General features: G+C 43.9%; 2 protein-coding genes and 1 pseudogene across 3 annotated transcripts; 1 reads left to right on the forward strand and 2 right to left on the reverse strand.

Annotated features, from left to right (window-relative positions):
• Window positions 1–2,931: 2,931 nt before the first annotated feature.
• On the forward strand, window positions 2,932–6,520 carry LOC123444668 (annotated as a pseudogene). The gene is made up of 3 exons (XR_006631018.1): window positions 2,932–5,369; window positions 6,058–6,117; window positions 6,161–6,520. The product of XR_006631018.1 is annotated as a histone-lysine N-methyltransferase, H3 lysine-9 specific SUVH1-like (transcript).
• Window positions 6,521–6,761: 241 nt separating this feature from the next.
• Window positions 6,762–11,364, reverse strand: LOC123444669 (probable arabinosyltransferase ARAD1). The gene is made up of 8 exons (XM_045121461.1): window positions 10,871–11,364; window positions 9,694–9,867; window positions 9,209–9,366; window positions 8,964–9,111; window positions 8,585–8,839; window positions 7,737–7,847; window positions 7,317–7,385; window positions 6,762–7,105 (listed from the first exon to the last, which is right to left on the reverse strand). Exons 1-8 carry the CDS (start codon window positions 11,324–11,326, stop codon window positions 6,986–6,988), a joined length of 1,491 nt encoding a protein of 496 aa, XP_044977396.1. The 5' UTR covers window positions 11,327–11,364; the 3' UTR covers window positions 6,762–6,985.
• A 399-nt stretch (window positions 11,365–11,763) lies between these two features.
• Window positions 11,764–13,321, reverse strand: LOC123441960 (NAC domain-containing protein 2-like). The gene is made up of 3 exons (XM_045118118.1): window positions 13,117–13,321; window positions 12,626–12,966; window positions 11,764–12,511 (listed from the first exon to the last, which is right to left on the reverse strand). The coding sequence occupies exons 1-3, from the start codon at window positions 13,319–13,321 to the stop codon at window positions 11,849–11,851; spliced, it is 1,209 nt and encodes a 402-aa protein (XP_044974053.1). The 3' UTR covers window positions 11,764–11,848.
• Window positions 13,322–21,403: the final 8,082 nt, after the last annotated feature.

Consider the following 21,403-nt stretch of genomic DNA (forward strand, 5'->3'; position numbering starts at 1 on the left):
AATCAGCTATAGCGGAGCTATAGCGGGCTATAGCGGCATATTTATACATGATACCATTTAGCGGCACCCTGCTGAAAAGGCTATAGCGAGGCTATAGCGGGGCTATAGCGGGCTATTTATAACTATGGGAGAGACGTTGTAGATTTGCTACTCGCTTGGTTATTTGTACCCTAAAAAATGCCAATTGTTTCATATATTTCTAGAAAAGTGCCACCGTTAGTCCCTTTCTTCTCAATTAATTGACTCAAGCCCGAAGAGATCAGGACTCCAGAAATGTTTGTACTTCTAATTTATCCCAGGGTTGAGTTGAGGAGTTAGGACTTTAAAATTTATCCCAAAATTGAGTTGAGGAGCCAAGACTTAAAAATGTATTCCAAAGTTGAGTTGAGGAGTGAGGACCTCAAAATTCGCGTGTTTTCTCTCCTTTCTTATAAAAATGTTGCGTGATTAATACCTTTTACGGTTTGTTGAAGCATGTGTCGTATAATTACATATTCATTATGTATTAGTATCTTATTTGCAAATAATAATTTATTTTCCGATGTTTGTACTTTTATAGTGATTTTTATAGTATATACTCTATATTAGACTTGTGAATACTTCTTTTCATCCTAATATAGTCATCGGTCCATTATACCTGATCGCACTAGGGCCCTCAAAATGCCATGGCCAGCCCTGAAGACGATGTAAAAGTCATGCCCTAAAATGCATCGCGGCTGTGTTTTGCATATTGGAGCACTATTTTTGCCACTTAACCTGTTAGGACATCTTTAACACCGATCCACAAATTTCTTCACTATATATTCGTTTTTATGTCTAGACACGGTCCATGAACATGATAGGAGGAGCCATCCAACGCTAATTACAAAGTACTTCCTCTTTTTCGGTTTATAGGGCTTAATTCAAAAATTTCACCAACTAAGATAGATGATGAGTGATGAAATAATTTTGATAGTTTGCAAAAGTACTTAACTAAAGAGCTCGTTTCATTAAATGCAATGCATGCATATGACCAATAAATAATTAATAACTTTTACATGCATTGGTGAATTTTTTAATCCTTGCATGAAGTGATTTAGGGCACCTTGATATCTAAGTGTGTGATGGAAAGCAATAGAAATAAGACTTATAAAACGGAAAAATGAAAGTTTTGAGATGAGCCCTTCAAACCGAAAAGGGGGTGGTATCATGTTGAGAGGAGAAAATGTAGATGGGGACCATGCATATGGTGGAGATATTTATGGTTTAGTACCGGTTGGAAGAAGAGAGAGGAGAAGGGGGCCATGCATGTGCGGATGGGAGGAAAGAGAGAAGAGAACGGCATGCATGTAATTGATCAAGTGCATGTTCGGACTCCCGCAGAGCTTTTCCACGTTTGTCTTTGATGCAGGACCGCGTTAAATTACAGAAGTAACAATAGTGTTCGGTCGGTCATATGTTGGAGTTTTGTGGGTCTCCCTTAGATATGATGTTAGAGCATCTTCAATAGAAGATACTATTGCTTGCATCTCCGAGGCCAAAAACACCTCTCCAACAAATGGTATAGATGCAAAAAAATTATATCTCCGTTTTTTGAAGATGTAAACTACAACACCTCGCGGTCCAAATTTGCATCTCCACCTACAGAAGATGTAAAACTGGCGGCCGCGCCAACGCCAACTGCCTTCCATTTCATCCCCCCTTCCTCTTCCTCCCAGCCGTCGACCGCAACTGTCGTCGCCGCCCGACAGCCGTCATGCCACGCCATCGCCGTCCTGCACCACCTCTGTCCCCTCCGCCGCCATCCTGCGCCACCTCCAGCCCCTCCTCGACCCCCTATCGCCGCCCTGACTCCTCTCACCCGCCACCGCTCCGCGTCCCGCAACCGCCAACCCCGATTCCCACGACAGCTACCCCCGATTCGCCACCCCCGCCTCCCGCCACCGCACCGACTCCCTGCTTCAGCCGCCTCCCCCGATTCGCCACCCCCGCCTCCCGCCATCGCACCGACTCCCCGCTTCGACCGCCTCACTCTGCCTCCCCCCGCCGTCTCAATTCTCCTCCGCCTTCGTCGTCGCTGCCCCAACTCTCCTCCGGCCTCACTCTGCCTCCGCCATCGCTGCCCCAACTCTCCTCCGGCCTCGCTCCACCTCTCGTCGCCACCTTGATCCCCAGCGTCGTCGCCCTGGCTCGCGTCCCGCCATGCTTCGTCTCCGCCGCCGCCGCCCCGACTCTCCTCCGACGCTGCCCCGCCTCAACTCTCCTCCGGCCTTTCTCCACCTCCCGTCGCCGTCAATATACATCTACGGTTGGAGTTGTCTCTTTTTAGAGATGTAAAATATATTTTTTAAAGATGTAAATTTTTTACACCTTATGTTTTACATCTTCAATTTTTCATCTTTTATTGGAGATGCTCTTATACACACTCACGAAAAACAAGCAAAGCTGAACTACCATCACATCTGAAGCGTCGATTTTCTGATCTGACGGGCGAGAAGAAACCAGTGGCGACCCTCCGCCGCGCCTCTCGGGTAGCACTACTAGTGGGACAGGTCCGGAGCAAACGAACCATCCTCCCACCCACAGACCACAGTCCCCCACCAAATTTCCCCTCCTGCCCGAAGTTGAACAGAACAGCTCCCATGGCTCCCTCCGTCACCTAGAAGCCGCGGAGCGGAGCCCCGGATACTCGCCAAGGTGAGCTCTTCTCCACCCAAGGTGCGAATCTGTACATGGTTTGCGATTTCTTCCAGTGTTGCTCTGGTCCGCCGGGGCGGAGGTCGTGGGATCTCTCTCCCTCCGCCCGCCCCAAAAACCCCACCTTTCATGAGCTCGGGTGGCGAGTCACCCCGACCGGCGGCCGGACTGGGACCTGCTCTCCGGCGGCGCGTCCTAGGGTTTCCTTCAACATTCTTGGGCATTTTTACCGCTGCTTGCTTGATTGCCATCCGTTTGCTCGCGGAATCGATGTCGATTGTCGTCTATTTTGCTTCGGGTTTTCCTCCTGGTTGGTTCGATTCTTCCATTTCGAACTGCTGTGACCCGTCAGGAAACCTAAAGTTAGAAACTTTACATTTCCGCGCGGGCGCGACCACGCCGATGTGCTATGTCATGGACACTAACTCTGCTTTGCTTGATGCAGGGATCCAGCTGCTGCGAGTCAGTCATGGACCGGACATCGAATTTCATGCCTACCCCTGATCAGAGTGTCCTGGATGTCCAGCCCCTGAGGACTCTGGCTCCGATGTTCCCTGCGCCTCTGGGGGTCAATACGTTTAACCTGACCAACACCACCCCGCCATTGGTATTTGTCACTTCAGCTGGGCAGTTTCCAGGGGGGTTTGGTGCTCCCGGCCATCCTGCTTTCAGGTCATTCGCTGCCGCTTTCGGTGCTCAAGATGCTTATGGAGGGCAGCCCGCCTCTTCTCGTGGCCAGGATGCCGGTGGAGGACAGGCTACCGCCTTTGCTGATAAGTATGCTGCTAATGGAGCTACAAATCCTGGCGCCACCGCTGACTGTCCAATTGATGCCACCCCTATATCAGCTTACAGGTCGACACCGCCAACAATTATACCACTGGACGACGATGACGATGACAATGAGCATTTGGCTGGCAACCAAACGTCAGCATCTGGGCGGAAGATCAAGAGGCCGTCCCACCTAAGTGGATATAAGATGAGTGGCGGTTTCGGCAGTGATGACAGCAATGTTGTGAAGGCCAAACGCCACAGGTCCTCTTACAGGAAGGCTGGTGCTGACAATGAGTTTACCTTGGTGCCCCTTTCATCAAGCAATCCCAGGGAGGTTGTGGAAGAGGTTCTCATGACCTTTGAGGCCCTGCGGCGTAGATATCTTCAGGTAGATCAGGCACAAGAGAGTAGCAAACGTCCAGACCTTAAGGTTGGTGCGATGATGATGGCACGTAATCTCAGGGCTAACATAGGCAAGAGGATTGGAGTTGTCCCTGGAATCGAGATAGGGGATATTTTCTACTTCAGGATGGAGCTATGCATTATTGGCTTGCATTCTCCTACCATGGCTGGAATTGATTATATGACCCACACCTTTGGTGATAAGGATGATGATTCTGTAGCAATATGTATTGTCGCTGCAGGTGTTTATGAGAATGAAGATGATGCTACAGACACACTAGTCTACAGTGGTTCAGGAGGTAGTAGCAAGAACAATGAGGAGATGCATGACCAGAAGCTTGAGAGAGGTAACCTTGCTCTTCAGACGAGCCTGTTGAGAAAGAATGTGATCCGGGTTGTACGGGGATTTAAAGATCCAGGTTGCCTGGGTGGGAAGGTTTATATGTATGATGGCCTCTATAAGATCCATGAGTCCTGGAAGGAGAGAACAAAGACTGGGATCCAGTGCTTCAAGTACAAGCTGCTGCGGGAGCCAGGACAACCCGAGGGAATGTCAATCTGGAAGATGTCCCAGAAATGGGTAGAAAATCCAGCAACTAGAGGTAGAGTTCTACACCCTGATCTATCATCTGGTGCTGAAAATCTTCCAGTGTGTCTTGTCAATGATATTAACAGTGAGAAAGGACCAGGCCTTTTCACCTATATTACTCAGGTCAAGTACCCAAAGCCACTAAGTTCTATGAAACCATTACAGGGTTGTTCGTGCCTCAACGCTTGTCTGCCCACTGATACCGATTGTGGTTGTGCAAAGTTTAATGGAGCTAATTTACCTTATAGTTCAACAGGCTTGCTTGTATGCCGCAAGAATAGGCTATATGAATGTGGTGAATCTTGCCAGTGTTCAGTTAACTGCCGTAACAGGGTGACACAGAAGGGGGTTAGGGTTCACTTTGAGATCTTTAGGACAGGAAATCGAGGCTGGGGTCTTCGTTCATGGGATCCTATACGGGCTGGCTCATTTATCTGTGAGTATGTTGGTGAGGTTATTGATGATGGTAAATCGAATTTGGATGATGGTGAAGATGATTACCTTTTTCAGACTGTGTGTCCTGGTGAGAAGACATTAAAATGGAATTGTGGACCTGAACTGATGGGGGAGCAAAGCATGAATAATTCAGATGATACATTTGAGCCGCTGCCTATCAAGATAAGTGCAAAGAGAAAGGGAAACATCTCACGTTTCATGAACCATAGTTGTTCCCCTAACGCCTTCTGGCAGCCGGTTCAGTTTGACCATGGAGATGACGGTCACCCACATATCATGTTCTTTGCATTGAAGCATATCCCTCCCATGACAGAGCTGACTTATGACTATGGTGAGATTGGAACCGATTCTGGTGGTATAGGTTCCCCTGGAGCTAAGAGCTGCCTTTGTGGATCCTCAAATTGCCGGGGCTATTTCTGCTGATTATGGAAGATGTGCATTCTGCTTATCAACATGCCAATCTATCTGCTAGGTAACTCCTTTGCTGTTGGGCATCCCTGCTTGTCATGCATATTTACAGTCATCTAATTCGTTTTTGATAAGCAAAGCAATTCATGCTGATAAATACTAGTTGGGATATTTGTATTTTAGCTTCGCTGTAGCTGTACTACTTGTGCTTACATGGAAACTGTGTTGTATGTAGGAATGCATGCAAGAACAATGTTATTCCTGTCTAGTGGCATGTAGAAATTCTTAGCTTCTCTGTTAAGAATGAACAATGTAATTCATGTCTAGTGCCTTGAGAATTTTTCAGCTTCTCTGTTAATAACTCGAGACATTTCATGGTTTAGTTGTTCTTGCTACAAATTATTTGGGTCAGGTATTTATGATAATATGTCGATGTGTTTCATATCCTGCATAGGATTTCTCTGTTAAATTTGTTTTACAAAATTATTTGGGTCAGGTATTTATGATAATATGTCGATGTGTTTCATATCCTGCATAGGATTTCTCTGTTAAATTTGTTTTACAAAATTATTTGGGTCAGGTATTTATGATAATATGTCGATGTGTTTCATATCCTGCATAGGATTTCTCTGTTAAATTTTTTTTACACCATATAAACTTTGAGCTGTTACTTTACTTGTGTAATGGTTTCTAATGCTTGTAAACCAGCCCACCTCTACTTTCTGAACCTAACTTGTGCTGGTCTTTCGCAGATCATTTTTTGGGTCGTTCTGGTGGTACCTAGGAGGGAAGTGTGCTCAAGTCTGACAGAGGTAGGAGCGTCTGACAGAGGAAGTGTGCTCAAGTCTGACAGAGGTAGGAGCGTCTCAAATGGCTCCCCTCATGACTACGCCGTAGTGGAGATAGTAGACTTTTGTCAAGCTCTGCAATGCCCATTGTCACACAAGGACAAAGTAGCTTGTTGTGATTCTGTGACCGTAGGCCTTGCGAGGTCAGTTTTGTATGATAACCTTAGTATTTGGGTAGCTCAGGTTGAACCAAAACTCGTTGCAACCAATATGGCTTCAAGTACATTCAGACCAGTGGGCTGGCTTCAAAGTCTAGAATTTCCTGCCACGGTTGTTCTCTGTTGGGTTCTGTTCAGGTTTATATGCTACAGAAAGTTATGATGTTGACTCTTCACATTCAAAAGAAGTCTTCAATGGCATTAACTTATGTAGCATATAACTCATATTTTGTTGATCAAATTCATGGTCAAAGTTTTCCTTAAAATGTGTGTACACCTCAGAAACCCAAACCGAGGGAGTAGAATTGGTTGGAGTCTGTGGTATGCATTGCCAGTTCTTGAGGAGATTCCCGATAATTGCTTTTAAATATTCATAATAACTGAAAACGTCTCTGGGTTACGAATAAGTTACAGCTACACCAGGAACTTCAGGCCACAGGCCCTTGGCCATAAAAGCGATGTAGTAGTACACTGCATATCTTAATTCTCCAACTGGAGCATCAGTTACAAATTAACGCTAGATTTTTCAAGTAGTGCAATTTACAAGCGAGTGTAACAGTGGGGCAAACTCATACCAATGACATGTAAAGAAGAGCTACATCGTCCCCGTCAAAAAATAAATAAAAAATACAGCGTTACGGGAACTGGAAAAATACTACAAAGAAAAAGCTGGTTCAGAGCATCCTCGTAGTATTCCCGACCCTACACTCACATGTGCATACGCTTCTTGATTCTCTGACCACGCGCCGCGACCGCTGAATATGCACCTTGATGTTCACCAGCTTGCCAGCAATCTGCATTTCGGGCATGGAACGGATAAACTGTTATAGTGAAGATTACTGTATTTCTTACTCCCAACATTTACACATAATAGGAACGAAACTGCAGATAAAACAATTGCCTTATGGTGTTGTTGAGCTCACAACTGATGCAGCAGCAAAAGAACACTTCTATTTTGCAAGTATAATATGATGAACAACTCTAGAAGAATGCCAGGGAATTTACCATTCTCCATGTAAGGTCTTCTGGTCCAAGGGGCTGAGCAGGACTCGAATAAAGAAAATGCCTCGAGTACTGTCAATGCATCACGGGTAAAAATAGTCAAGAAGGTGGGTCTTCCAAGAAACATAAGGGTAAATTTGGTTGGTGCCCAAAACACCAAAATTGGCATATTGCCCATACCAACTTAACCCACTCTAGTTCGTTTTTCTTGGCAACATTGTCCAAATCATGGGCAAGCAAGACCTTCACTGAAATTTTGGCTAGCCAAACTTTTCATAGAGAGAATTTTGGCAAGCATACCCTTAAATCGTACAACCTCTGTACCTAAATAATTGTAGTTGGGGAGAACTAGTCTAGTTCTCCAGAACTACAATTATTTAGATACGGACGGAGTAGTATTTAAGTTTAAAATAAAAAGCAAACCTTGAGAAGATTGGATTGCATCTCCCTGACTCTTTTGCCATCGATGCCTCTTAGGTACTTCACCAGCCAGCCAGGTTGCACAGCATCAGTTGATGAAACAAACAATGCTATCTGCACAATGAAGTAACATGTCATTATTTCACAGTACAGAAAAGTTTGTTCTCCAAACGCAGCAGACCAATGCCGATGACCAATGGTGAGACACAAATACATAATCATCATGCTAAAATAAAATTGTAAGCTTAAATCTTGATGGGATGTAATATATGCATCTCCAACAGACTGCATGTATAAACTTTCAGTGCATGATCACACATCTGCACATCTATATAGACGTCTTTACTACAGTTTAATTGATTGATATTGCTAACACACCATTTTTTTAATTTATAGTGACCGATATCACCAACACATCTTCTCGGTCCATCTCACAGTGTAAGTATATAGAAAATAAATAATTCCTAGGTACAATGATTTCATAGACACCGTGCCAACTTTTACACAAGCTTCAGAAACATCATTGGTGCAGAAAAATTGTTATATGTCAAAAAATAGATTGCATTAATTCTACAACAGTCAATGCCACTGAAGTACAGATCCCAGACCTGTCCATCGCCAAATGCCAACTATGCAACTATAGTTCTCATGTTACTTGTTAGTAACTCATAGAGATGGAAATATTTGTTTGTTATTCATGAGATTCAACTAGCAAAATATCCTCATTTTTTTCAGGTAACAGGTAAAGTTTTGGAGCTCCAGTAAGATATACCAAGGGTCTTTCGCGAACCTTCATGCTTCAAATTACGGACAATGGTAAGGCATGTTGTAGAACAATGGGCCAACTATACCTTACTGTAGTCAAGTATTCCTTCAAAAGGGAGCTCTAGCTCATCGCTGATTATAACTGGGATACATCCACTAACAATTGCATCAAACAGGCGAGCAGAAGATGGAGTATCCCCAGCAGGATTCAAGCAAAAGAGAGACTTGCGCATGCCAGTCTGAGCTGCTACTTTCCCCTTAGCCCCAGCAGACCCTTCTTCTATGATTATGTCTTCTATGTTTTGTAATTCTGTCACAAGTTTACTGCGTATCTTCCCACCCTAAGCAAGGTCAACAAGGTGAAAGACCAAAGGCAAATAAGACAACGAAAAGTGGAACTATCAATGCATATTGCATATATATATCTGATTTTATCAAAAGCTTGAATAGTAGCAAGAAACTTACAGCATTTCTTTTAAGTCTTCCTCGGAAGAACAGCAATGTACTTCTTTTAGATTGAGTTTCTGACACACACTTATAATCACAAAGGTCAACATTTGGGACATATGGAAGGATAACATCCTTTTCAAGATAAACTTGCCCAGGTTTATACCTGATATAAGGTGGAAAACATGAGTTGTGTTGCTCAACTGACGTATGCAAGCAGCATAGAGGCACTGTGGCGAACAATAAAGGAATGAAGACCATACCAGTTCCCAGTAGAATCCATATCAGGTAGAAGCCATATTGCTTTCTTAACAAATCTTCGGACTGACTTAAAAGACCATGGGTGATGAACAGGAATAACATGATCTCTGCCTTCTGAACGTTGCCAAGCAGGTTGATCAGTCACCCACTTCAAAGCTTCCTGATTCCAGGTAAGTAATGGTAAGATCATCTTGAATATAAATAGGGATGAACAAAACAATTAATAATTTGCAATCTAGACAGAGAGTTGGATATTTCCTACAGCCAGGTGAACCCCCAAAAAAAACATTACAGATAGTCATAAAATATTGAGTTCATTCCATGGCATGCGTTGTTATGATTTCTGGTGTCACTGCAGAACCAAATAACTTTTTCTTAATAATTGATGCCAGCTGATATTCTGAAGAATCAAAGTGTAGCTTGGTCATATGCATGTCCTACAACAAATACTAGCTAAAAAATTAAACCTTGAGAAATGCTCGCACACCCTATAAAGTGCCTTGCATTCTTGTTTCTCCAGCAAGAAGTAACTGATTGTTGTGAAAAATGGAACGTAGAAAATGTCTGCTTCTTCTTGCCGCTCAACCCTGATAACATTCTTCAGAAGTCTTTGTGATTCAGGAGCAATTAGATCAGCCCACAGCCAGTAGTCAATAGAATGCTGCATATGTGAATGGAGATCAATTAAAACAGTAAAACAAAACAAATGGTAAGTTCCAGCTTCATAATGCTGCACTATTACTTAGTGTACAGATATTTAACAAACAATGTTGGAAAACTGATGTATTAATTTGTGACATGCAGAGAAGGTTGATCTAGACAATATTAGTGCATGCTATCCTAGTTCACTGTTTCAGGCTATATGGAAACAGGGTATCAGCAATAAGAGATCCGAAGATCGTCAGCAAACGATGCACATCCTTATGTTTGAATATTGTAAGAATTGACAAGTATCTACATATTCAGACAAACTAGTCTCAGTAGCTAATATAACAGGCACTTCAAAGCTCTAGCAACCAAAATATTGTACATATCATCACAAGACAGAGATGCAAATCCCAATCTTCAATTTCTCTGTTCAGGCTGTAAACATAAATTGCTACTCCCTCTGTAAAGAAATATAAGAGTGTTTAAATCACTACTTTAGTGATCTAAACGCTCTTACATTTGTTTACGGAGGGAGTACAGCGCAAAAAACTACTCCCTCCGTCCCATAATTCTTGTCATTGTTTCAGTTCAAATTTGAACTAAAACAACCCCAAGAATTATTGGACGGAGGGAGTACTTAATATAAGATCCAGTCGAGAAGTGTGTGAGCCTCATTGACATAACTAGCTTAGCAACATTGGGTCACAAGAATACTAGAGATACCGAGAAATCCTACAGCAGATTAGTACATAACTATGAGATCCAACATACTAGCATACAGCTCATTTCAGAAACACTTGAAAATCTTCCGAAAGCATCAAAGAACAGATTTATCACAGTGGAATATAGCAATGCAGCATTACTACTAATGCTCCACTTTCAGCCAGCAAGCAATCAAATGCCCCGCAGGCTACAAACTAAGCGCTTTCTACGACCAAATCTGGGAACAAGGAGATCTCGTGGCATCAAAACAAAGCGACAGTGAATGATCCAATTCGATCTCGCGGCTCGCTCACCTGCTCGATGAGCCTGTGCACGGGGCTCCCGTTGGAGGTGAGGTTGGTGGTGTCGCGGTACGAGTCCCTGAAGAGCCTGAGCAGATCGTAGGTAAACTTGCGAGGCATCTCGTACACGTAGACCCTGAGCGGCGCGGGCGCCGACGGCCACGCGCCCCGGGGGTCCCCGTACAGCCGGGCCTCCTCCGCCCTCCGGATCGCGGCGTTGAGGTCCCCGGGGGCCGCGGGGGAGGCGGCGGGGCGGTGGGGGGAGTCGAGGAAGCTGTCGAGTGAGGCGACGAAGGAGGTGGTGGTGGTGCTAGGGTTGGAGGGCGGGCTGGTTATGGGGCGCGGCGGCGAGGGGGAGAGGAGGAGGAAGTAGACGGCGGAGAAGACGAGGAGGGCGCCGACGGCGAGCAGGCAGCGGGAGGAGCCGGGGCGCCCGTGCGCGAGGGAGGGGAACTGCTTCCCCGCCATGGCTGGAGACTGTCCACCCGCTGCGAGTTTTGTGTTAAGCCGAGGCTTATGGTTCGAGCACACGAGATAAAAAAATATAGTCCTCATTTCAAAAAAATAAATTAAATAGTGCTACTGAAATTTGAATTCTTTTTATTTTTGCGAATGTACTGAAATTTGAATTTCTGGAGATAGAGGAATTTTGCAAACTCAATCTCTTAGTACGTATATGATTCAAACGGCCCCTGTGTGATAATTCTTTTTTAAATATATCCTAAAATGCATATTGAACCTTTGCTAAATTGGTATGAAAATCTTACGGTTCAAAGACGTACGCCTTGCTAAATTCCAGCATGAGCACACCTAAACAGACGACCACTATCCATGTTATGAACTCTTAAATATGTACTGCTCCACTAGCAGCCAACCAGCACCTATTATCAAAAATTCACTGCAACATGCTATCCAGTTCCTTGCAGGTTTCAAAGACATATACTCCTAAATCTACCAATGTACTCCTGCTATGCATTAAACAGAATAATTTTATTTTGCAGGCCCGGAGCTCTTCTTTGCTGCCGCGCTGCCCTTGTTCCCAGCGTCGTCACCGCTCGACTTGGCGTGCTCTTTTCTCTTGAGAATCGCCACCTTGGCGTGTTGTTCAAGACCGTCGGCGGCGGAGGATGGAGGATCAGCGAAGAAATCCGCATGATAAGCAGCTGGTAGTCCCAGCGGGGTCTCCATGGGGTCAGGGTCGCTGGGAGTTCGGAGCCGGCCGCCGGACGAATCAGTATCGGTGTACTCTTGATAATAGTTGGGCCATCGATCATGCCTGAAGGCATGGCCTAAACAGCTCTCAGGCAAGGGCCCCAGATCATAAACCCCAAACGGGTCGTTGTCAGCAGCCTGCTGGAGACCGGCACCGGAGCCGGAGCCGGAGCCGGAGCCGGAGCCGGATCCTTCGACCTGGCTGTCGACGGTGCTGTCCGACCAGTTGGCGACGTACTGTAAGAGGCCGGCGGGCACCTGCGACGGGTTGGGGTCGGGGCTGGTGTCCATCGGCTGCTCGTCCACGAGCATCAGTGACGAATCCTGCTCCCCCTCCCCTTCCTCCTCCTCATCCTCCTCCTCCTCCTCCTCCCCGTTCTTCTTCTTCTTCTTCTTCTTATCCGGCTTGCGTGATATCTTGCACAGCACCCACTCGTTGAGCTGCAAGCGAAACACACGATCGACACGCATCAAACACAGACACTCTAGCTAGGTACCAAAGATGGACATGCATGGCATGAGATGATGATGATGATGATGATGATGATGGCTGACCAGCATGAAGTTGTTGGGGTCGGACGAGATGGGCCGGTTGGAGCCGGCGTCGACGTACTCGGTCATCTTCCAGTCCGTCTTCTCTACCCGCTTCTTCTTGGACTTGGACTTGGAGTCGCCGCCGCCGCCGTCGTCGTAGACGAACACCTCGTACGCCAGCGAGTTCTTGTACCCGATCTTCGCCTTGTCCTTCCCGTACGTGACGTCCGTGATCTTGCCCACCGACTTCCAGCGGCCCATGTCGCCGGTGCTCCGGCTCGGCCGGCCCCCCCTGGCGTACTTGCGGTTCCTCTGCGTGAACACGTACCAGTAGCCCCCCTCGCTCGGGCCCAGCTCATCCGCTGCCAAAACCAACAAACCACGCCATGGATCAATTTAACCGGGTTATACTATACGGCCATCAATCAAGAAGACGCGAGAACTCGATCAAAGAAGACCACGATCGGCCGGAGAAAAATTAAAGACGGTGGGGGCATTGGGCAAGAACTCACTCAGCAGCTGCGGGTGCACCGCGTACACGTCGGCGTCGCGCACGAGCTCTGTCGGGGGCTTCTCGCCGCGAAGCCTGCGCCGGAGGTAGCAGAGGATGAGCTCCTGCTCGGTCGGGACGAACCGGACGCCGGGAGCAGCCAGGTACGGGTACAGCGCCGCCAAGGCTGCCTCGCCGGGCTGCTGCGACGACGTTGACGCTTCCATTATGGCCGCCGACGACGTTGAAGCGTCCAGCAGGGCGAGGGACGACATCGACGCTTCCATTATGGCCGCCGACGACGGTGATGCGTCCAGAATGGCGAGGGACGACGTCGACGCTTCCATTATGGCGGCCGACGACGGTGATGCGTCCAGCACGGCGATGGACAACGTCGACGATTCCATGGCGGCCGACGACGGTGATGCGTCCAGCATGGCGATGGACGGCGTTGACGCTGCTTCCATGACGGCCGACGGCCGGTGATCGCGGCCGGGACGTGCGGGGAGCTGCCGGAGGCGAGGACGTTAGGGGTTAATTCGACGCCGCTCGGCTGCCCACGGCACGTACGGAACGAGATTCCTTGTCCGTAACTCAACGGTTATATAGCATACGATGGGTTTAGGGGGCTGCTGTGGCCAGCCTGCCTGATGAGCCGATGTACGGTCCAAGATTCCTTTTCCTTGACGATCTCCGTGATGACAAGATTCATGCAAGAAAAGTTACCGACTTTACCTCTCTAGTCGTGTCCACGTCGTCTATTGGGCCAGCCCGCGTACCACGCTCGCCCACCCACGAACCCACGAGCTTCCACGGCCACCTGGAAGCTCTGCTCATAAGGGAGTCCTTAGCACCCGGAACTCCTAGTCAGCGCCTTCGCCAAATCCTATTTGACGCTGCAGGCGCCGGTTAAAGTACATTTTTCTTAACCGGAGCCTGCAGCGCCGGTCATGGGCCGGCCCAGTGTGAGGGCGGCTTTTCCGGATTTTTTTTAATTTTCATTTTCATTTTATTATTTATATAATCTTGTTTTTTTCGAAAGAGTGCAGACTTGTTTTTATTAATTGTTTTTCAAACTCATGAAATAGTTTTTAAAATTGGTGAACTTTTTTGAATATTGGTGAATTTTTTCCAAATTTTCATGATTTTTTGAAATTTGATGAACTTCTTTTGGAAACTCATGATTTTTTTTCAAAAATGATGAACTTTTTTATGTTTGTGAATTTCTTTTTCAGTTCAACAAACTTTTTTAAAAACATTTTTAAAATTTATGAATTAATTTTCAAAATCCGTGAACTTTTTCAAAATTTGTAAACTTTTTTTTAGATCACAGTGAATATTTTCAAATTCAAGAACTTTCATTTCAAAATTTATAAACCATTTTCGCTTTTATGAACTTCTGGTTTTTAGTTTTTTTTTCTTATAGAAAAATTAGCCCTGAAATGGAGCGGCCCATTTTGCAGGGCTGTAGGCACTCGTTCTCCTAGCCGGTGCTTAAGGCGCCGACTAGGAGCTCCCAGCGCCTTCGGCGCCAACTAGCGAGGTTGGCGCTCACGCGCGTGCTAAACTCTTTTCGTCTGTGCTCGTTTGCTAAGGTATCTTCATTTGTTGGCTTGGGCGTCGTTCATGGTTTTCTCGCGAAGTTGACCAGGTTCCCAAGCCGGTTCATGAGTTGACTTTCGTTGCAAAAATTCAACAACAAAAAAAGATCTAAAAATCAGAAAATTTCATCAGATTCAACGAAAGTTGATAAATTTAAAAAAAATCATCAATTTTCTAAAAAAGTTTACGAATTAAAAAAATACTGAATTTAAAAAAAGTTAATTAATTTGAAAAAAGCTCATCGATTTAAAAGAAGTTCATCCCAAATTTGAATAAAAATTCATTGATTTGAAAAAAGGATCATTAATTTCGTAAAAAGTTCATCGATTGAAAAAAAAATCATTGATTAGAAAAAAAGTTCACCGATTTAAAATAAGTTCATCTCAAATTTGTATAAAAAAATCATTGATTTGAAAAAATTCATTAATTTCGAAAAAAGTTCATCGATTAATAAAAGTTTATCCCAAATTTGCCAAAAAAACATAGATTTATAAAAAAGTTTATCAAATGCAACAAAAGTTCATCGATTGAAAAAACGTTCATCCCAAATTTGAAAAAAAATCCATTGATTTCAAAAAAAGTTCATCAATTTTTGGGTCAAACGTTCATCAAATTCAAAAAATATTCATAGAATTCAGAAAAAGTTCATCTACTTTGAAAAAAAAGTTCATCAAATCATAATTTGAAAACATTTCATCGATATTCAAAAAAGTTCATAAAACTTTAATAAAAAAATCGTAAAATTCTGAAAAGGGTTCATTGATTTGGGAAAAAAAATGTTCGTTTAAAAAAAAGTTAAACAAAAAATGGGTGCATTTTTTAGAAAAAATGGAAAAATATATAAAAATTAATATGAAAATGAAAAATTAATAAAAATAGTAAAGAAAAGTTAAAAAGAAAAAAAGATAAACCGAAGAAAAACTTGTCGTGAAAAAACCTAAATGAAAAAAACATCTAAAAAGTTTAACCGGCGCCCGAAGTGTCAAATAGGATTTGCCCTTAGCACCAGCGGATGATCTATATGAGAGGAAAGTTCAAGTTGCCTTAAATTATAAGATGGTTGTTGATGACATACACCAGAAGATCAGAGGAGCATATGGGACGATTGTTCGTAAAATTGTTCAACAGAAGTCTACCTTTTCTTTTATGTAACATTAGTCTTGAATTTAGGAGTTCGAGTGTCAAGACTCACAAACTCACGAGCCATGTCTTATCCTTTGGGGCGAGCCGCCATGTCTGGTTAGACCAACCCAATGATCTTAATTTCGTCCCTGTAAACATTGTGACTAATGAATAAAGCTTCAGAGTTTGTCTAAAAAACGAACGCGCTCATTGCTGCTTGCCTCACCTTGCTCCCCGATCCTATTCCGCATCTTTAGGCGACGGTTATAGAGTTTGTTTGTTTTGAGAAGTAGGCGGCAGGTTATACAGTATTTCATTAAAATCGGGGCGCACCCTTGGGACCGAGCGAGCAGGTCCATTTATGAACTGTAGTGCGCTTTCTTGTTTTCATTTTCATTTTCCCTTTCTTTCTTTTTCATTTTTTGATATTTTCCATTTCCTTCTATTTTTTATATGCATGAGCCTTTTTCCAATTAATGAACACTTTTTTTATAAAACAATGATTTTTCTTCAAATTTGTGAACTTTTTCTTAATCCCGAAAACTTTCTTCAAATGGATGAATACATTCAATCATAGACTTTTTCCATCTTTATGACAAAATAATTAAAGTACTTTAACTTTGTCCTCAAAATCGATGAGCTTGTCCAAATCTGTGATTTATTGTCAAAATTCATGAAAATACAATTTGAATCAATGACCTTTTTCGAATCCATGAACTTTTACTCAAATTCATCAACTTTCTCCAAATCTCGAGTCTTCTTCTTAAATCCATGGTTCCTTTTCAATTTCATGAACTTTTTTGAAAATCATGAAATTCATGGATTTCTAAATTAATTTTCAAACCCATGGACATTTTTTATGCACAAACTTTATTTTGATTTTTTGCAATTGGTTTATTTTTTCATATATTTTTTGCGCTTTTTTCATAATGGTTGACCGGTCGATTGGTCAACCGAGGACCGATCAAAACCCTGACTCATACGTCTTCCTCGTATATACTTTTCCAAACATTTATGTTCTTGTGTTTGCCCCCTAATTTTCATTATTTGAGTGAAACTCATTCGGGTTGAGGTTGTTTTCACGAGAATTACCATAATATTGTTTTTGCGAAAAATAAAAACTTCTCGAAATTAATTGAAATTTTACGGGGATTTATTTTAGGATAAATTAAAAATACAGAAACAAATAACTACCTAAGAGGGCCGCCCAGGGCCCACAAGCCCAGGGAGTGTGGCCACCCCCTTAGATGCGCAGCCCACGCATGTGGAGCCCCTAGACCTTCGTCTAATCTTATTCCGGCGCTATAAATAGCCACAAAAATGTATTATAACATTCTACGATACGGAGCTGTCGCCACCTCCCATTATTCGTCGGATCCTTGATTTGAAACTCGTTTGTGTCTCCGGAGAGAGGGATTTGTCGGTGTCGTCACCATCAACCCTTCTTTATTAACAATCACATGATGTTCGCAATCATGTGTGCGTAATTCCTTTGTAAGCATACTCGAGGTAGATGGCAGTTGGATGAACTTTCCTATGTAACAATGCCAATTTGTTAGGGTTTGATCCCTAATATCCACTATGTTCTCAGACTGATGTTGATATGACTTTGATGTGCTTAATGCTTGTCAGTGGGGCTGAGTGTCATGATTTTAGATCTGAACATGTTATGTTTTTATAAATATATTTCTGTTCTCCATATGTGGTTTTGGTAATTGATGGTAATCCCTATGGACTAATGGTTGCCTTAAGTTATATTCGAAGGATTTGTTGGTAGGCACTTCTTGAAGTCCTTATGTTGATTTCAAGAAGTTTATATGATGACCAAGGTGGTATTCAAGGTATTATCCAAAGAATGATCATAAAGATACAATGTTGATCAAGACTAAGTCAAAGGGTAAATCAAGTTGATCAACACACAAAGCGTACAAGATGTACCGAGAGGGATCAAGTGATCCCATGGTATGGTAAGCATTGTCCATTACGCTTTTGTGTGAGAGTTTTATGTGGGATTAGGTGTGTTTTCATGGTTTTGCGTCAAGAGGAAGATCCCATACAACCCATGGAGGATGACATCAAGTGGTGATCGTCATCAATATTGCCGAAGAGTGGCTCACCCATAGTGAGTATGGGGAGCAATCAACTAGTCTTCATCAAGCCAATGCAATCAAGAAAGGTGGTTGTAACGCCCCGGACACACCCGTCGGCGATCGTCGTTACTCCTAGCGGGATCTAGACTGGCCTTACATATCAATACTAGTCTTTTCTGCGCACTTTGTCCTCACTCATGCGCACCCGGGATCAACTTCCCGGTCGGTCACCCATCTTAGAACTACTCCAAGCTGAGAGCACGCTTAACCTGAGAGTATTGTTCGAATGGGCTCCCACAAAAGAAGGAATTCCTTATTGAAATGAGTAGTCTATCATCCCTAATAAGCCAGGCTATCACATACACCACCACTCAGAGGAACCGACGTCCTCGTCGGGCCACAGGAGCGTTCCCTCTTGGTACAAATGTTTGTGCATCCAGTCCAGTACATGTACCATACCGTGTGCCACGACGGGTCACAAATGTCATGAACAACATGACCGCACACCTGTTCGCAAACATCCGTGTAACCGCAAGGGTCGGCTCTGATACCAAACTTGTAACGTCCCGGACACACCCGCCGGCGGTCGTTACTCCTGGCGGGATCTAGACTGGCCCCACATATCAATACTAGTCTTTTCTGCGCACTTTGTCCTCACTCATGTGTATCCGGGATCAACTTCCCGGTCGGTCACCCATCCTAGAACTAATCCAAGCTGAGCACGCTTAACCTAAGAGTTCTGTTCAAATGGGCTCCCGGAAAAGAAGGAATTCGTTATTGAAATGAGTAGTCTATCATCCCTAATAAGCCAAGCTATCACAGTGGTCCATCTTGAGGAAGTCAAGATCGTCATATTCTAGCTCAGGTGGACTATGTGCAAGGTATAGGTTTGCCCTTGATAGTTTTTTCTATTTTAGGATAGATTATTGTACTGTGAAGGGGGCTCTCAAGTGAGTAGCTTGATCGTATCGTTCGTTGAGAGCTCGAACCATTTGCATCCTTGCATCATCTTTATTGGTTCTTGTTTGGTGGTTCTCTTTGTGAGTTGTAGAGCTTATGGTCATCTTCATGAAAAGCTCAAGTTCATCGAAAACAGAGTTTATGTGCATCTTCGATGATGTTTTCAATGTTGGAGTTTTTGACGGTTCTTCATTCATATAGGTTTCACATCTCTATATCATTGGCATTTTCATAACTGCCTCTTATTATTATAACCTTGAGGCCAACAAGCTTGAGTTTTCTCAATTCGGAGCTCATTTGCAGAAGTTATGGCAGTTCTCGTTTTTTTTCTTCCAGCGGTTGTACCGCTGCCCCGGGCGGTTGTACAGCCCGCACCATGTGTTGGAAATATGCCCTAGAGGCAATGATAAATTGGTTATTATTATATTTCCTTGTTCATGATAATCGTATATTATCCATGCTAGAATTATATTGATTAGAAACTCAAATATATGTGTGGATACATAGACAACACACTGTCCCTAGTGAGCCTGTGAAGGACTAGCTCGTTGATCAAAGAAGGTCAAGGTTTCCTGGCCACAGACATAAGATGTCATTTGATAATGAAGGTGCCGTCCGTTCGACACTAGATCGGAAGGATCGCGGGACGTATCGTGATGAGATCGCGGGATGGATCATTATGAGATCGCGGGACGGATCGTGATGGGATCGCGGAACGGATCGTGATTGGATCGCGAAGACGTACGACTACATCAACCACGTTATATACGCTTTCTCTTAGCGATCTACAAGGGTATGTAGATGCACTCTCCCCTCTCGTAGATGGTCATCACCATGGATAGATCTTGTGTGCGCGTAGGAAAATTTGTGTTTCTCATGCGACGTTCCCCAACAGTGGCATCATGAGCTAGGTCTATGCGTAGATGACATCTCGAGTAGAACACAAAGGAGTTTGTGGGCGTTGATGTTCAGATTGTTGCCCTCCTTAGTCTTTTCTTGATTAGGCGGTATTGTTGGATGAAGCGGCCCAGACCAACATTACTCGTACGCTTACGAGAGACTGGTTTTATCGACTAACATGCAACTTGTTGCATCAAGATGGCTGGCGGGTGTCTGTTTCTCCAATTTTAGTTGAATCAGATTTGACATCATGCCGATGCTTCTCCAAGAATCACAAGTTCATGGATATCATGTCGGTGCTTTGGTGATGGATATCATGCCGGTGCTTCTCCAAGAAGCACAAGTTCATGGCCATATCATGTCACTTATGATTTGCATGTGATGTTAATCCTTTTATGCACCTTATTTTGCTTAGGACGACGATAGCATTATAAGGTGATCCCTCACTAAATTTCAAGATAAAATTGTGTTCTCCCCGAGTGTGCACCGATGCAACAGTTCGTCGTTTCGAGACACCACGTGATGATCGGGTATGATAGACTCTACGTTCACATATAACGGGTGCAAAACAGTTGCACACGCGGAACACTCGACTTAAACTTCACGATCCTAGCATGTACAGACATGGCCTCAGAACACAAGAGACCAAAAGGTAGACCATGAGTCATATAGTAGATATGATCAACATAGATATGTTCACCATTGAAGCTAACTCAACTCAAGTGACGATCGGACTTGAGTTAGTGAATTTGGATCATGTGTCACCCGAATGACTAGAGGGATGTTAATTTGAGTGGGAGTCCTTAAGTAATATGATTAATTGAACTTATTATCATGAACATAGTCAATATGTCTTTGCAAATTATATTGTAGCTTGCATTGTAGCTCCATTGTTTTTTATATGTTCCTAGAGAAAACTTAGTTGAAAGATGATAGCAGCAATTATGCGGACTAGGTCCGTAAACTAAGGATTGTCCTCATTGCTGCACAGAAGGCTTATGTCCTTAATGCACCGCTCGGTGTGCTACCCCCGGAGCGTCGTTTATGGATGTTGCGAACATATGACATACACGTTTTGATGACTACGTGATAGTTCAGTGTGTAATGCTTAACAACTTAGAATTGAGGCGCCCAAGACGCTTTGAACGTCACGGAACATATGTGATGTTTCAAGAGCTGAAATTGGGATTTTAGGCCTGTCCCCTCGTTGAGAGGTATGAGACCTCCGACGAGATTCTTAGCATGCGAAGTAAGGGAGAAAAGCTCAATCGTTGAGCATGTGCTCAGATTGTCTGGGTACTACAATCGCTTGAATCGAGTGGGAGTTGATCTTCTAGATAAGATAGTGATTGACATAGATCTCCAAAGTCATTGCCACCAAGCTACTGAGCTTCGTGATGAACTATAACATGTCAGGGATACAGATCATGATCCCTGAGTTATTAACGATGTTTGACACCGTGAAAGTAGAAATCAAGTAGGAGCATCAATTGTTGATGGTTAGTGAAACCACTAGTTTCAAGAAGGGCAAAGGAAAGAAGGGATACTTCATGAATGGCAAACCAGTTGCTGCTCTAGTAAAGAAACCCAAGGTTGAACCCAAACCCGAGACTAAGTGCTTCTGTTATAAGGGGA

Source organism: Hordeum vulgare, chromosome 3H (assembly GCF_904849725.1).
Source record: "Hordeum vulgare subsp. vulgare chromosome 3H, MorexV3_pseudomolecules_assembly, whole genome shotgun sequence".
Classification (NCBI taxonomy): Eukaryota; Viridiplantae; Streptophyta; class Magnoliopsida; order Poales; family Poaceae; genus Hordeum; species Hordeum vulgare.